The sequence below is a fragment of the Microtus pennsylvanicus genome, chromosome 15, assembly GCF_037038515.1.
Source record: "Microtus pennsylvanicus isolate mMicPen1 chromosome 15, mMicPen1.hap1, whole genome shotgun sequence".
NCBI classification, from domain to species: domain Eukaryota; kingdom Metazoa; phylum Chordata; class Mammalia; order Rodentia; family Cricetidae; genus Microtus; species Microtus pennsylvanicus.
The window spans coordinates 11495823-11511291 of record NC_134593.1 but is presented as its reverse complement, the minus strand read 5'-3'; the positions used below and the strand labels follow the sequence as shown (position 1 = coordinate 11511291).

The window sequence follows — 15469 nt, the reverse complement described above, 5'->3', positions numbered from 1 at the left end:
TATCATACTTTGAAAATTATTTTACACTTTTTTATCAGGAGCTAGAGAGAGGCTCAATGGTCAAGACCACTGACTGCTCTTGCAGAGGACCTGGGTTTGGTTCCCAGAACCCACATGGTGGCTTACAACCATAGTAACTTGAATTCAAAGGGAATAGGCTTTCTTGAGTACCAGGCATACATGTGCGAACATACATACACATACAGGCAAAACACTCATACACATAATAAAGTCTTTTTAAAAAGTAATTATCAAACCAGGCAAAAGGCATAAAGTTTAGGAGGAAGATGTGGAGTCTCTATTTAGGAGGAATGTGGGGATGAATAATCTCTAAATACACTGTATGCATGTATGAAATTCTCAAAGAACTAATAAGAATATGAAAAATAATTATAAATCTTCACACATTAAAAATATTAGCCAGACAGTGATAGTGCACACCTTTAATCCCAGCACTCGGGAGGCAGAGGCAAGCAGATCTCTGAGTTTGAGGCCAGCCTGGTCTACAAAAGCTAGTTCCAGGACAGGCTCCAAAGCTACAGAGAAACCCTGTCTCAACAAACAAACAAACAAAAAAAACATATATAGATGTGGAGTATAGCTTTAAAAGTCATATTGGGGGCTGGAGAGATGACTCAGCAGTTAAGAGCATTGACTGCTGTTCCAGAGGACCCAGGTTCAATTCCTAGCACCCACATGGCAGCTCACAACTGTTTTGCTTTCCTGTCGCTTTAAGGGACAGGCCACGCCCACTCCCATTACCTCTGACCTGCCTGCGGCCATCTTGGGCCCTTTTCTGCTTCCTTGACGTGCGCTTTTTATTATAAGGAAGAGCTGGGAATGTTATGGTTTTGGTCCCTTTAAGAGACAAGCCACACCCACTCCCCTCCCCATCTGCTGAGGCAGGCTGATCTTCAGCTTCCTGCCTGAGCTCGTCCTCTTTTCCATCTCCCTCTCGGAGAGGCAGCTTTGCTTCTGCCTCCCCACTTCTCTGCTTCCCCCCTTCTCTGTCTCTTTCTCCTCCTCCCTCTCTCTCTCTTTTTCTCTGTCCCCCCCCTTCACCCTTCCTCCTCCATAACCCCCTGAATAAACATTCAACCTCACCCTGCATGTTATGTCTATCCATGTTTCTCTCTTCTGCCTGCCCGCCATGTGTCTCACTGCCTGGGACCAGCCATTGCTCAGGGACCAGCAGCCATCTCTGCCTGGGGCCCACTGCCTGCTGCCACATGGCCCGCCACCACTGCTCTGGGACCAGCAGCTGTCTCTGCCTGGGACTGGCTGCTCCCAGGGCCCGCTGTCTGACGCCACATGGCCCGCTGCCACCGCCATTTGGGACCTACAGCATTTCTGCTGCCTACTGCCACGGGGATCTTGCAGCATTTTTTAAAAAAGAATAACAACAACTGTCTGTAACTCTAGTTGCAGGGACCTAACGTCTATGGCAAAACACCAATGCACATAAAAAAACTTTGTTTTTAAAGTCAAGCTGTTAATCCACAGACATCACATACATGAGTTGCTTGCATTGAAGATTAATAGAAATGTTATTGAGGATTATAATTTATATTTTTTAATAAAGAGATAGGATGTTATTTATTTGGGATTTAAAGCATCAAGTTTTTGTATGGAAATTTATCTGAGAGTGTACTTATAAATATTTTTTTTTCCAGATATTTAGTTTTGGATATTGCAGATAATCCAGTTGAAAACATAATACGTTTTTTCCCTATGGTAGGTATAAGTATTTTAATATCACTTAAGATTTATGATTTAGACCTATTAATTTAGATTCTGAAACTACTTTTACTTCATTATTGCTGAAAAAAATGTAGGTATCTTTTAAAAAGAAAGTGAATTAATTAAATCTTAAAAGCATCACTGAGGATTTTTTATTTTTATATTTATTATTGTGTGTTGCCTGAATATATGTGTGTGTACCACATGCATGCAAAAGCCCTCAGATGTATTGAATCTCATAGAACTGGAGTTATGAATGGCTATGAGCCAGTTTGGGTGCTGGGAATCAGCCCCTGGTCTTCTGCATGGGCAGTGAGTGGCAAGTGTTCTTAACTGCTTATCCATTTCCCAGCCCCCCTCACTGAAGTGTTTTGTTGTTATTTTAATTGTATTACATTTTATGTATGTATGCTTATGCATGAACACAATTGTGTATGCCATGTGTGCGTATGAAGATCATAGGACAGCTTTTGGAAATCTGTTTTCCCCGCCATGTTTCCTAAGATGGAACTCGGGTCAGGCTTGGTGGTAGGTGGCTTTAGCTGCTGAGTCATCTTACTGGCCTACCGAGTGCTGGTATTTAAGGTGTGTGCCACCACTGCCCGGCTATATGTTTATCTTATTCTATATGTTTTACTGTAACCTGTTGTCTCTTGCCCACAGACTAAAGAATTTATTGACGGAAGCTTACAAAATGGAGGTAAATATACTTTCTGTTATTAAAAGATTTATTTAGGTTAGGATATTTTGTCTACATGTATGTATTTGCACTACATGCATGCCTGGTGCCTGCAGAGGCCAGAAGAAATCACTTGATCCACTGGAACTGGAGTACAGGCATTTGGAAGCTGCCATGTGGGTGCTAAGAATCGAACCTGGTCTTCTACAAGAGCCACAATGCTCCTAACTACAGAGCCATCTCTCTAGACTATAGTGTTTGTTTTATTTTTAGGAGATTATTTTGTTGCAGTTATCTTTTGGTTGATAATTTTTTGAAATGTAGGATAGGGGAATTCTATTTTTATATGGTAGACAGTTTTTTATATTTTACAACTACTTCATCTTGTTAAACCTTTTAAAAATTTTCCACCCAACTACTTTCAGTTTCTCTCAATCTGTTGTGTTCTGTGCATAATTAAAATAAAGACTTGAAAACTAATAGTTAGGTGGCATGTACAAGATATAAAATATTTAAGGAAGACTCACTGCAGCCTGATGTAGCTTTGGTATATGTCTGAACTCTGCTTTTTAAACTTTTTCAGGAAAAGTTCTTGTTCATGGGAATGCAGGAATCTCCAGAAGGTATGAAGGTAGACAATCTTGGGTCTCTTGTGTTTAGTTATGAGTTGTTTTCTAATTGTTTCTCTGTCTTCAGTGCTGCCTTCGTTATTGCATACATCATGGAGACATTCGGGATGAAGTACAAGTAAGTGAGCATACTCAAACCTAGTAGTACTTCACCTCACCTAAATGGACTTAATAGAAATAGTTGGGAATATACAGCTAAATATTCCTTTTTGAAAAAATATACAGTCATAATTGATTAGACAAAACTGGAAAACTTGTTGAGAATTGGTTTGTCTCAGTTTAAAAACTCTTGGTACAAATTTTGGTGTTTATTTCAATTGATGTAATACTAGGTGTGATAGAATATGCCAGTAATCAAAATACTCAGCAGACTAAAGTAAAAGGATTATTGCAGATTCAAGCCAAAGCATGGACTGCACAACCAAGGCTACAGATAAAGACTGTGTCTAAGAAAAGAAACTTAAGTCACACTCTTTTATTAAGCAATGAATGAAAAATTAATTAGAAATTGTCTGTACCACCCGTTTATAAACCAAGCTGGTATGGAGTATTACCTTTCTTATGAAAGAAAGCTGGAATCTTGTCCTGTCCTTGTTAATAAGTCTATATCACTTCCAAACTGAAAAGTATTTCCTTATTTAGACCAGAGAAATGGCTAAAGACCTGGTTCAGTACCCAAGTGGCATCTAGCTGTCTGTTAACAATTTCAGGGGATTGAACACTTTTTTCTGCCTCCTGCAGGCTCCACACACATATAGATGATGCAAACAAAGCTCTCATACACATTTTTTTTTAAGTAGTGCCTCTGATAGATTTAAGGAGCATGGAAAACATTGCTTTTAGTTATATACCCATCGATGACCCTACCAGGCTCTGATATATAGTTCCAACTCAGAATCACACACTAAAAAGGACAAGACTTTTCCTGTGCAGATGCAATATACACATCTACTTACCTCAGGTATGGAGCCTATGACAAGTCAAAGTATGGATATTACCACAACCCAGCTTGGTGAACCACTGAATTTTATTGGGGTTACTTACAGAAAAATGGGTGAGGAGATATTTAAAGAAGAAAAATAAATCAGACAGCTGCATCGCCAAGCCTACCCTTCTGTGAACTAATGCTCTTGTACACTGTAAAGATTTGTCACTCATATTGATTTAATAAAACACTGATTGGCCAGTAGACAGGTAGAAGTATAGGTGAGACTTACAGACTAGGAGAATTCTAGGAAGAGGCAGAGACGCAGTTGTCAGCCAAAGACAGAGGAAACAAGATGAGAATGCCTTACTGAGAAAAGGTACCAAGCCGTGTGGCTTGGTATGGATATGGCATCTAGAAATAATGGAATAGGACCATGGTTCTATACACAGGACTCTTTTGAGGCCCTGTAATTAGAATGAGTTCACGTTAAGTCCTTTAGCAAGGATTTATTGGAAGGCAAATCTGCTGCCAGCAACCGCAGTAATTCCAGCACCAGTAGCGTATATTAAAAGTTGCTGCAGTTAAAAAGCTCATATTTGGATCTTGGGAGCTGGTGGCAGTCCACGCATCCCTTTGATGCTCTTAGCTCTTAGCCGAGTGTCCCTTGGCACCCAAAGTGTTTACCTTGAAAAAAATTAGAGTGTTCAGAGATTAAGGGGGGGGGTGTGGGAATTCATTTCAGCCAATAGCCTTTTGAATACTAACCCATTAGGGCGTGATCTGAGGTACTATAAGCACAGACAGGAAGCAATATTGCTCTCTTGGGTGGTGGTTGGAGATCTGATTGCAGCTCCTAGCACAAACACAGCAGAGGACTGCAATGGCTCTCTACCTTGTTGTTAGTGTTACTCACTCTTTTAGCTTGTAGCCTTTTGTGGACTTGCTTACACATGACAATATACCCCAGCCTGGGTGACAGCTCACAAAAGCTGGAAAACTGGAGCACACTGTACAGGTTGGAGAATATACTTTACATGTGCCTTAGTTCTTGTGTGTAAACCTTTCAGGCAATTTAGTGGTTTTCAGCTTCTTCAAGGCAGCTTAGCTTGTCTGAGAGTATCTCTGAGTGTTCTTTACTCTTTGGAGCTAGGGGCTTGTCAATCTGGTCAGTTTCAGGGACTTCCTGAAGCTATTGAATTGTTTGCTTTAGCAGTTTCCTTGGAGGAAACTGTTACACAACAGGGTCACAACACCCAAAAGTGATTAATCCCTGAAAGGATTAGGGACTGAAGAGGCAGGGTCCAAAGCCCCAGAGGGGAATGAGGGTGGGTTGATAGGGATGGGCAGGTGATAAGAGGGTTGGGGGGCTTGTGTACATGTGTGAAATTGTCAAAAGTAATTGATCGATACAGTTTTTAAATATTTGAATACAAGTGTAGATGGGAGGCTGTTCGTTTGTTCTTGGTTGCTCAGACCCAAAATAATCACACAGAAACTGTATTATTTGCAATTCTGTTTGACCAATAGCTTAAGCGTATTTCTAGCTAGCTCTTATATTGTAAACTAACCCATCTCCATTAATCTGTGCATCACCACGAGGCATTCAGTTTAGTTTTCCCGCCTACATCTATTCTGCCCTGTCACAGGTTAAAGCTGCTTCTTTATTCATTAACCAATAAAAGCAACAAATATAGGACTTCCCACATCATACAAGTACTTGAAAAAATATTTAACATACATCAATAGACTACGTTTGATATTCTTTTTATTTGGAATCTTGTCAGTAATATTCATCATCTCTTTTTTTTATATTTTATTTATTTATTATGTATACAATATTCTGTCTGTGCGTATCCCTGCAGGCCAGAAGAGGGCACCAGACCCCATTACAGATGGTTGTGAGCCACCATGTGGTTTGCTGGGAATTGAACTCAGGACCTTTGGAAGAGCAGGCAATGCTCTTAACCACTGAGCCATCTCTCCAGCCCCTATTCATCATCTCTTGATTCCATTGTGCTACTACTAGATGTCACATGAAGTTTTATTACAAGACAGTTAATTACTCATTTAATATTTGAACATGTGACAGGTATGTTACATGCACAAAGTGCTCTACACTTCTCTCACCTTCATTGTAGTCCCCCAAAATTAGCATTATATTATCTATTTTACCAGCGAGAAAAAGTGGTGCAAGTTCCCTGTGATAGGTGGTAAGCCTGGGAGCCGTGAATTTAGTTGACCCAGCTTCTATCCACTACAACTTACTATTTCTCTATATTATTAAACTGTATGAATATGATTTCCTCCTTTGGCAAAAATTTTAGGTGGTTTTTAATGTTGTAGTTTTTTTCTGCTGTACTGGGGACTGAACCCCAGGGCCATGCATAGCTAAGATACTACGGGGCTCTATCCTCAGCCTTAGGAGAAATTTCAAATGAATTCTTAATGATTAAAATTTTTCTTTCATGAAATACTTCCCTTATATTAATTTTATTTCTGTTTTCAGAGATGCATTTGCTTATGTCCAAGAAAGGAGATTTTGTATTAATCCTAATGCTGGATTTGTCCACCAACTCCAGGTAATAACTCTCTTTAAGGATTAAAATGACCTGTCTGTGCATCTTAGGTATATTATTTATTTTGTAAATACTTGATATTACTATAATTTGACTAAATTGATGATTCCAGTTTGCATCTTTATTGAAATGTTCTTTTGGTTTGGGTTTTCTGAAATAGTTTCTATTACGTAGCCCTGGCTGACCTGGAACCCTCTATGTAATGTAGACTAGCCTCAAACTTACAGAGATCTGCTTGCCTCTGCCTTCTGAGTATTAGGATTAAAAACATATACCTCTTCAACCAGCCCTTTTTTTCTTAAACTGGTCTTGGTGACTCGTATCTGTAATCAAGACACTTGACGCAAGAAGATTGTCATGAATTCAGGCAAACTTGGACTGCAGTTGTAGTTACCAAGAAAATGGGTTAAAAGTACATGGTTAAATACAAGGTAGAGGCCAGGTGGTGGTGGCCCACACCTTTAGTCCCAGCTCTCGGGAGGCAGAGCCAGGCAGATCTCTGTGAGTTTGAACCCAACCTGGTCTACAGGGCAAATTCCAGAATAGCCAGGACTACACAGAGAAGGACTGGGAAGATGACTTACTAGGTTGAGGTACTTTATAGCAAAGAACCAAATTGTCCTGACCTTCACACACATCAAATGTGTTTCTTTCCCCAGTAAGTCAATTTAAATGAATGACTGAATGCAAATAAAAGATATATACAAGGTAGAAAATGTGATTTCCCCTCCCCCCAGTTTTACAGCCCTGAAAACTTCAAAATTAAAGAAGTCACTACATATTAAGTATATGAGCTCATTTTTCTGGGTTTTTTTTTTTGGCACCTTGTACAAAAACATTCATTTTACAGTATACTTTTATACTTGAAAAAGTAGGGTATAATATGATAAATAAAATGAAAATTTAGCATTGTGTAAGAATCGGATGTAAAGTTAAGTCCTTTTAATAATATATCTTGAGGGGGGCTGGAGAGATGGCTCAGAGGTTAAGAGCATTGTCTGCTCTTCCAAAGGTCCTGAGTTCAATTCCCAGCAACCACATGGTGGCTCACAACCATCTGTAATGGGGTCTGGTGCCCTCTTCTGGCCTGCAGGCATACACACAGACAGAATATTGTACATAATAAATAAATAAATATTTTAAAAATATATATCTTGAAGAAACCAAGTGTAGTATCATATGCTATAATCTCAGGAAGTAGAGAACAAGTATATAGAAATTAAATATATTTGAATAAATATGTTTAAAATAATAACATCGAGCATATTTCTGTAATGCAGTCATTGGTCACAGAATGTTTCCATGCATAATGGGCCACATATACAATGGTGGTCTCATACTACAACAGTAGAGCTGAAGGTATCTTATTACATAATGGCCTTGGAGTCATGATACCATTTCAGTGCAACCTTTGTGTGTGTGTGTGTGTGTGTGTGTGTGTGTGTGTGTGTGTGTGTGTGTATGGATATTTTGTCTGCATGGGTGCCTGTTGTCCTTGGATGCCTTGGGACTGAGTTAGAGATGGTTGTGAGCCACCATATTGGTGTTAAGAACTGAACCCCCAGTCCTCAGAAGGAACAGGCAGAACTCCTAATCACTAAGCATCTCTCCAACCCCCACAGCTTGCTATTATTGGGTTTGTTGTGATGCTGGTAGAAACCTTCCTGCCATAGTTGACACTCTAGTGGAGGAATGCTCTCTTATGGGAAGGTCATTCTGGCTAATATCCACAGTGAAGACTCTGGAGAAAATTGAAAGCAACTGCCAAAAGGAAGTAGACCAGTTTAAAGGATGTATTAAGAGAAGTCAAGAGAGAATAATACTGGGAGCTAGTGAGATGGTTTAGTGAGTAAAGGCACTTGCCACCTGACAGTAAAGCCAAAGACCTAATTTTGATCCCGGGAATTCCTGTAAAGAGAACCAGCTCCACACATTTGTACTCTATCCTCCACGTGTGTACTGTAGCAAGCATGTCCCCACATGCACATACATACAAACAAGAATAATAATAAAGATTGTGTAACATGAATGGGGCCTGCTTGTTGGGGTTTCTGTCCCGCCCAGTACCCCACAGCCGTCAAGCCCCAAAGAAAATCACACAGAGATCTCTATAAGTTATAAAGCTGATTGGCCCATTAGCTCAGGCTACTTATTAGTTCTTGTAGCTTATAGTTGCCCATTATTCTGATGTATTTTTGCCATATGGCTTGGTACCTTTTTCAGCTAGCAGGTCACATCCTGTTTCCTCGGTGGTCTGCGCAGAACTGGGGAGGAATCAACTTCCTCCTTCCCAGAATTCTCCTGTTCTCATTGCATCATTTCTACTTCCTTTCTGGTTTTCCCCGCCTATACTTTCTGCCAATCAGGAAACATGATTGACAGAATACAGACAATTCTCCCACACCAAGATTGGCTTAAATAAAAGTGGTAGTGGAAGAAAATAGATCAAGGTTTATTTGAAAGTGTTGATAGCTTGGTAGGACGTGTTACTTGATGGATATAGGTTCTGAGAGGGGTGGGGATAAAGATGAATCTCTGTTACCTGATGGATATAGGCTCTGAGGGTGTGGAGATAAAGATGAATCTCTGTTACCTGATGGATATAGGTTCTGAGAGGGGTGGGGGGATAAAGATGAATCTCTGTTACCTGATGGATCTAGATTCGGGGGTGTTGTTTTGAGGCCCCTCTACCATTTGTACTAAGTTTAACATAGAATTAGATCATTATAGCTAATGCTCCAGTGACAAAAGATGTATCGTCTGGCAGTGAGCTATTGGTACTACTTAATTTCTAGTTACCAGTAACTGACAGTTACCAGATAGGGATTGTGAACCTTTGTTCTTTTGTGAGAATATGGTACCAGTCTTTTGCTGTAACCTAAGAATACAAATATCCACCTAATCATTGTTTGGGGTATTTAAGAATATAAATGTATATCTGAACTAATTAAAATCTTATTATTAGGAGTATGAAGCCATCTACCTAGCAAAATTAACAATACAGATGATGTCACCACTCCAGATAGAAAGATCCTTATCTGTTCATTCTGGTACCACAGGTAAGGGTGTTTTCTTTTTCGGAAAATTGAAGGGTAATGGTGGGGTAAGTAGTACTACTGGGCCATCTAAGTTGTTTAGAAACTTTTAATAAGATTTCAGAAGGATCAGCTTTTTAGTAATAAACAGTGTGTACCTCTGATGTTCATAAACTATAATTCATAGCCAATTACAGTAACCATTTGAAGATCACTTGGTTTAACTTTCTGTTAAGTTGTATATGAAACTATATTTCAAATTCAGTAGTGTAGCTAATGAGAGCTACCTCAATTTCCCACTACTACTATTTTGAGTTTTTGTTGTTTTTAAGCTTTATTTTATGTGTATGAGTGTTTTGCATGTACATCACCATGTACATGCCTGGTTTTTGAAGAGATAAGAAGGTGGCAGCAGATCTCTGAAACTTGAGTATAGGTGAATGTAAGCCACCCAAGTAAATACTAGGAACCAAACCTAGGTCGTCTGCAAGAGTAGCCAGTGTTCTTAACTGCTGAGCTACATCCCTTCCCCGCAATGGTTGTTTTGAGACTGGGTCTATGTAGCACTGACTGTCCCAGAACTGGCTATGTAGACAGGCTGACCTGAAACTTAGCTGGTGAAATGGCCCAGTGGGTTAAAGTGCTTGCTTCTGGGGGCAGGAGAGATGGCTCAGAGGTTTAGAGCACTGGATGCTCTTCCAGAGGTCCTGAGTTTGATTTCCAGCAACTGCATGATGACTCACAACCATCTATAGTTGTGATTAGAAGAGGAATCTAATACCCTCTTCTGGAATAAAGGCATACAAGGTGTGCATGCAGATAGAGCATTCATATACATAAAATAAATAAAATAAAATCTTTAAAGAAAAAAAAAGAGCTTGCTACTGAAGTTGACAACCTGTCTGGTCTCCTGAACCTATATGCTATAGGTGAAAACTGCCCTTACCTTCCAAGTGATTGAATTAAAGTTGAAAGCCACTGTACCCAACTACTACTTTAATCTCTCCTCTAGTTTTAGAATAATTCAAATTCACTTATTTCTTACTTAACAGTCTAAGCAAACTCTCAAATTTTAATCTTTTCCAAGTTCTTGCTACTCATTTGTAACTAACTGTTCTTGTTGAGCTGGCATTTAAGCACAAGTCCAGAACACACCTTTCAGGCCAGATGTTCTTTCTTGGGCTCAGCTTCCTTGACTCTTTAATCTTGACCCTGTCTCTAATCACTGTTTAAACACTATAATATTTTTCAGAATCTTTAAAGCACACTTCCTTCTAAATAGTACTTTAAAAGCTAATTAGGGCAACACAAGCCTTTTGCTAGATTATCCTGGTATATTCTGTACATTGTGCTCAAATTTATTTCCTTATTTGTAATGATGTTTTTGTTTTGGCAAAGACTTCATAAGTGTAGATGGGGAAATCCAAAATGAGCATGGCAGTTTAAGAGAACCCTAATGGTTCTCATGCAGAGCCATGGACAGCCAAGGTAGTAAATGTGTAGTAAAAACCCTTCTGACTTCTCAGTTTGTCTCATTGCTCCTCTTTGTGTCTACACTCCAAAAAACTAAATGGATGTTCTTCTGCGGTGTTTTTCTTACTACAATGCATAAGATTCTTCTTCCCTGGTCTCACACATAGCTTAGACACCATCTCCTCAGATGAGGCAGGGTAAGTGCACTCTTCTCCAACCCCCAGGCGTAGAGTTCTGGAGAAATGCATTACTTTGCCTATTTTAGCCTTAGGCGTTGCTTTCCACTTTGACTGTGTTGATACTATATTCGCATCTTTACTGATCTTCTAGAGAAGAATAACTTGTTTAGAACTTGCAATCTAAATTATGACTTAGCACAATTCTAAATCTAAAGCCATGCTGTTGTTAGTCACAGAACACAGCTAGCTGCTGGCTTAACTGTTCCTTCAGGTTCCCCTTCATAAGACTCTTTTCTGAATGTAACTATAGGCATGTAGAGAATTCTGATTCTTTTTGGGATGTTTTTGTAAAATTGACTCTGGTGTAGGGAATAAATCAGAACGTTCAATCTACTATATACTGTCCTTGCTCTTAACCCATAGGTCCGGATGATAAAAAGCCACAGCTTTAACAGAAAGTATTTTCAACTGCTCTCCTTCATACAGCAGCTCTATGAACAGAAAAACTGTATCTAAAAATCATAGAAACACAAACTCACCTACTAGATGTGGTATCCTATGACAGGTTAATGTTGCCTAAAAAGCATAATGTTGGTGGTAACCAGATTTAATGTATTACTGACTCTTGAAATGTTTTACTTTTCATGCTATTTTAAAACTAATGTTTATTATGTGCAATACCTAAGATGCTGTTACTAAAGTAACTTTACTTCATGATACAACAAAAAGAATTTACTAAAGTTTGCTATAAATTCAAGTATGAGATTTTTGTAATACTTATGTATAATATCACTTAGTGGAAGAATATATTTTGGCTCCCTGTAGTATCTGAACATGAGTTTATATAAGTTTTCACTTTCTATCACTCAGGTAGTCTGAAGAGAACACATGAAGAGGAGGATGATTTTGGAAACATGCAAGTGGCAGCTGCACAGAACGGCTGACTCTGAGCACTGTCACACAAATGGGAATGTGTCACACGGGTGTGAATTTCTGTTTAGAAAGGAGGAGATCCTAGTGATGATAATGTAAAGTGGTAAAAACACAAATAGTTTCTTTTCAATTATATGTTGCTTCCAGACATGTTTCTCTGCAACTTGTTGAGCAACACTTTAAGATGTTGAACTTCTACAGTAGATGGCGCTGGTGGGTGATGGGTTTGCTTTAAAATAACAAAACAAAAAACACTTTATGGTTTTATTGTAAACCAAGAATTTTGGACTTGCAAAAAGGTATTATTGCAATAATGCACTTTTCATACTTGAAGTTTATTTGTATGATATAAAGTTATTACTTTAAACAAAATGCAAGTTAGGGGGATTTGTTTATAATTTTTGGATAATTTATAACAAACAAATTTCCTAATGTTTCCTAAAAGCTCATTTTGTGTTATATATATTACATTTAAAGTAATTTTACAGTTAAATTTTCTGATGGAGCCTCTTACAGAAACAGTAACAAAATGTAGAACTCTTTCACATTTTTTAATATAATTCAGCAACTGAATTACCATTTTTTAACTTCTTTGTCCCTTATTTTTAAATCATGATTTTAGCCAACTATCCTACTTTACTAATTTAATTAATACTTCCTTTCCAATTGCCTTCCTTATTGTAAACAAGGAAAAAAAGTTGTAATGATGAAAGAGGTCTTATTTATTCAAAAATATGGATAGTGTTATATTTCCACCTGCTGTTTTTCTTTTTATTGTTTGTTTAAGCCAAATGTTGACTTGGTCTTTACAGAGTTGCTTAGCCCTTTTAACTTTTGTCCAAGATGGTTCAAAGTAGACTTTTAAGAAACCAAACCAATGTAGCACTGTTTCTTCAATATGAAACCCCCAAAAGAAAAGTGCCTTGCATTAACCAATTAAATCCTCATGACCTCTAAATTAGATAGCAGTATAAAGCTATTAACATTTTTTGTAATTTTTTTGTTTTTAAACCATAAATTAAACTAAATCTGTGAAGCTTGAAGAAAGTAAATTATTTGGAATAATATGAGACATTTACTTCATTTCATGTTGTCTTCTGTGAGGTTCTTGACTGCTTTGAAAATTCATTGGATAAAGCAGTTTGTGGGTGGCTTCAGGGTTTTGTAAATTACTGTTTTAATTTGTTCTTAAATTAGTTCAAATTTACCCCATAATTTGCAAAGTCACTTTATGGCTCTTTAGTTTTCCATGATTTTATCTATTTGTATAAAAGTTGTTCTACAAAAACCATTTTGCTATTTTAAGTGTGATGTGCAGAAGAGAGAAGTGTTTTAGCCTTTTGTGTTTGGTGACTTTAGGGTAGCAGACACAGCTCCTTGTAGCTCTGTCCTCTCTCGAGGTGCTTTACTGCTGGGAATGATGTCTACATTTCCAGGGTACTGTGAGGCACAGTGTGAGATAGCGTGTTATTTTCTTTCTTTGTTCTCCATTCTTATGGTGTTACAGTACAGAGAAGGCTCCGTCCTACAACAGTGGGAGCCAAATGTAAACCAGAAGTACTATTAACTAGACTTAATTTCTCTTTGCATTTCGCATTCCACCCTAAAACCAGCATTGTGATCACTGTTCTCTTGTGTCACTGGTATGGCAGCGTAGTGGAGTCAAGATTATATTGGGTGTTCAAAATTCCTGTGTACACATCATCACTGGAAAGGTCAACAGAGATCTCTCACAGTCCTATGATTCATTGAACAGAAATTGTGCTTAAAGTAATCTCCATAAAAATGATTTTTCAAAATGAGACATTTGAAATTATTTTTTTAAGTTTCATAAAAATACATATTCTATCTCTTTAAGAGTTTGGCCAGAATTACAGAATAGGTTGTTGATAGTCATTTATACCTGGTAATTTGTCATTTTCCTAACCAGTCATTTTTATGTTTTCACATAAAGTGCCTATCCAGCACGATATACTGGAGACAGTCTCAGATATTAGAGACTGCTATCAACTTGAGCACAGTTGATGTGAACAAATGAGGTTTGTTCTTTCATAAGAAGCCTGTATTTACTAAGTAGCTGTCTTAGGTTCCATTTCCAGTGATGTTTTGTACCAGTCAGCTATGATAAACTTAACCAATCATGTCTTATTCTCTAGACAAACTGAATGATACATGAATGTTCACCCAGTTTCAATATTAATATGTAATCTGGGTTCAGAATTAAGATTTTTATCAAAATAAAGGGAAACCTCATTTCCCTTTTTGAAAGTTTTGAGACAGATACTGAACTTTTGGAGTGGGGTATCTTCTCTTATTTTAACTGGTTCATGTTAATTTCTTGTCTATTATTGTACCAACTCTGTAGTAGGAATGTTCAAGTGTGATAGCTTTGCTACCAACTTTGAATCACTTGTAGAGCAGAATATTCATTTGCAAGGGTATGGGGTTGTGCTTAATCTCAGTCTAGAAGTAATGTCAGAAATGCTAAGCATGTCCTTTGTAAGAAAACTTAAGGTTCCTAATTGTTTAATTACTATAATTCAAATTAATTAGAAGTATTTAAGTGCAATCTTGAATTATGAAGTTGAGATGTATATATTAGGATCTCAACTTGATGTAAAGTAAATGAGCAGTTACCTGACGGATTTTTTTTTTTTAAATAACTGGTTTAACCCATAATCCTAAAGCATAGCTTCACTTCAGTATTTACGTTATTTTTGTCCATTCAGCAACACTCCAATAAGGAAATGATAGGAAATAGCTGAGACTTACTCAAGGATTTTATTTTATTTTTTTAATTAGGAAGATAAGTTTCTAGAGTCTTGAGTGCTGGATATTCTTTGTCTTTCCCATTCATGGCAGCTAAAACAAAACAAAAAAAATCACTCAAAATATTCAGGTTTACATGTTAAGCTCTCTCACAGGGAGCAGCCATACCTCACAGTTCAAAGTGTTTTCTCAATCAGTCACATGATACTGACATGTAATTGCAATTTACTATGCAGCAAAAAATGATTCAAGAAGAATAACATACAGTGTCTAGTTACCTCTGTACAGGCAATTGCTTACGTCACTCTGCTTTTAACGTTTGTACTCAGATAAAATGCTTCTGTATGTATAGGAATGTCACAGATGCAAGATGCTGCTAGCCTGGGCACAAAGTATTAAAATTATTTTGTGAAGACTGGTGGTTGTATTAAAACTGCTGTGCTATTGTACATCAACAAATGATTGAGAAGCTCCCTCATACTCCTTTAGGCCTCAAAACGTCTTAGCCTTCTGGGTAAAAGTTGCCCA

At 37.9% G+C, this 15469-nt stretch overlaps 1 protein-coding gene across 1 annotated transcript in view; it reads left to right on the top strand.

Moving 5' to 3' along the window:
- Positions 1–15354, top strand: part of Styx (serine/threonine/tyrosine interacting protein) — a 41648-nt gene extending 26294 nt beyond the window's left edge. The window contains exons 5-11 of the mRNA XM_075950299.1: positions 1674–1734; positions 2404–2440; positions 3003–3042; positions 3116–3166; positions 6483–6555; positions 9518–9611; positions 12110–15354. Coding sequence (XP_075806414.1) covers positions 1674–1734; positions 2404–2440; positions 3003–3042; positions 3116–3166; positions 6483–6555; positions 9518–9611; positions 12110–12183 — 430 coding nt within the window. The 3' untranslated portion in view covers positions 12184–15354. The remainder of the gene's footprint in view (positions 1–1673; positions 1735–2403; positions 2441–3002; positions 3043–3115; positions 3167–6482; positions 6556–9517; positions 9612–12109) is intronic.
- The last annotated feature ends 115 nt before the right edge of the window (positions 15355–15469 follow it).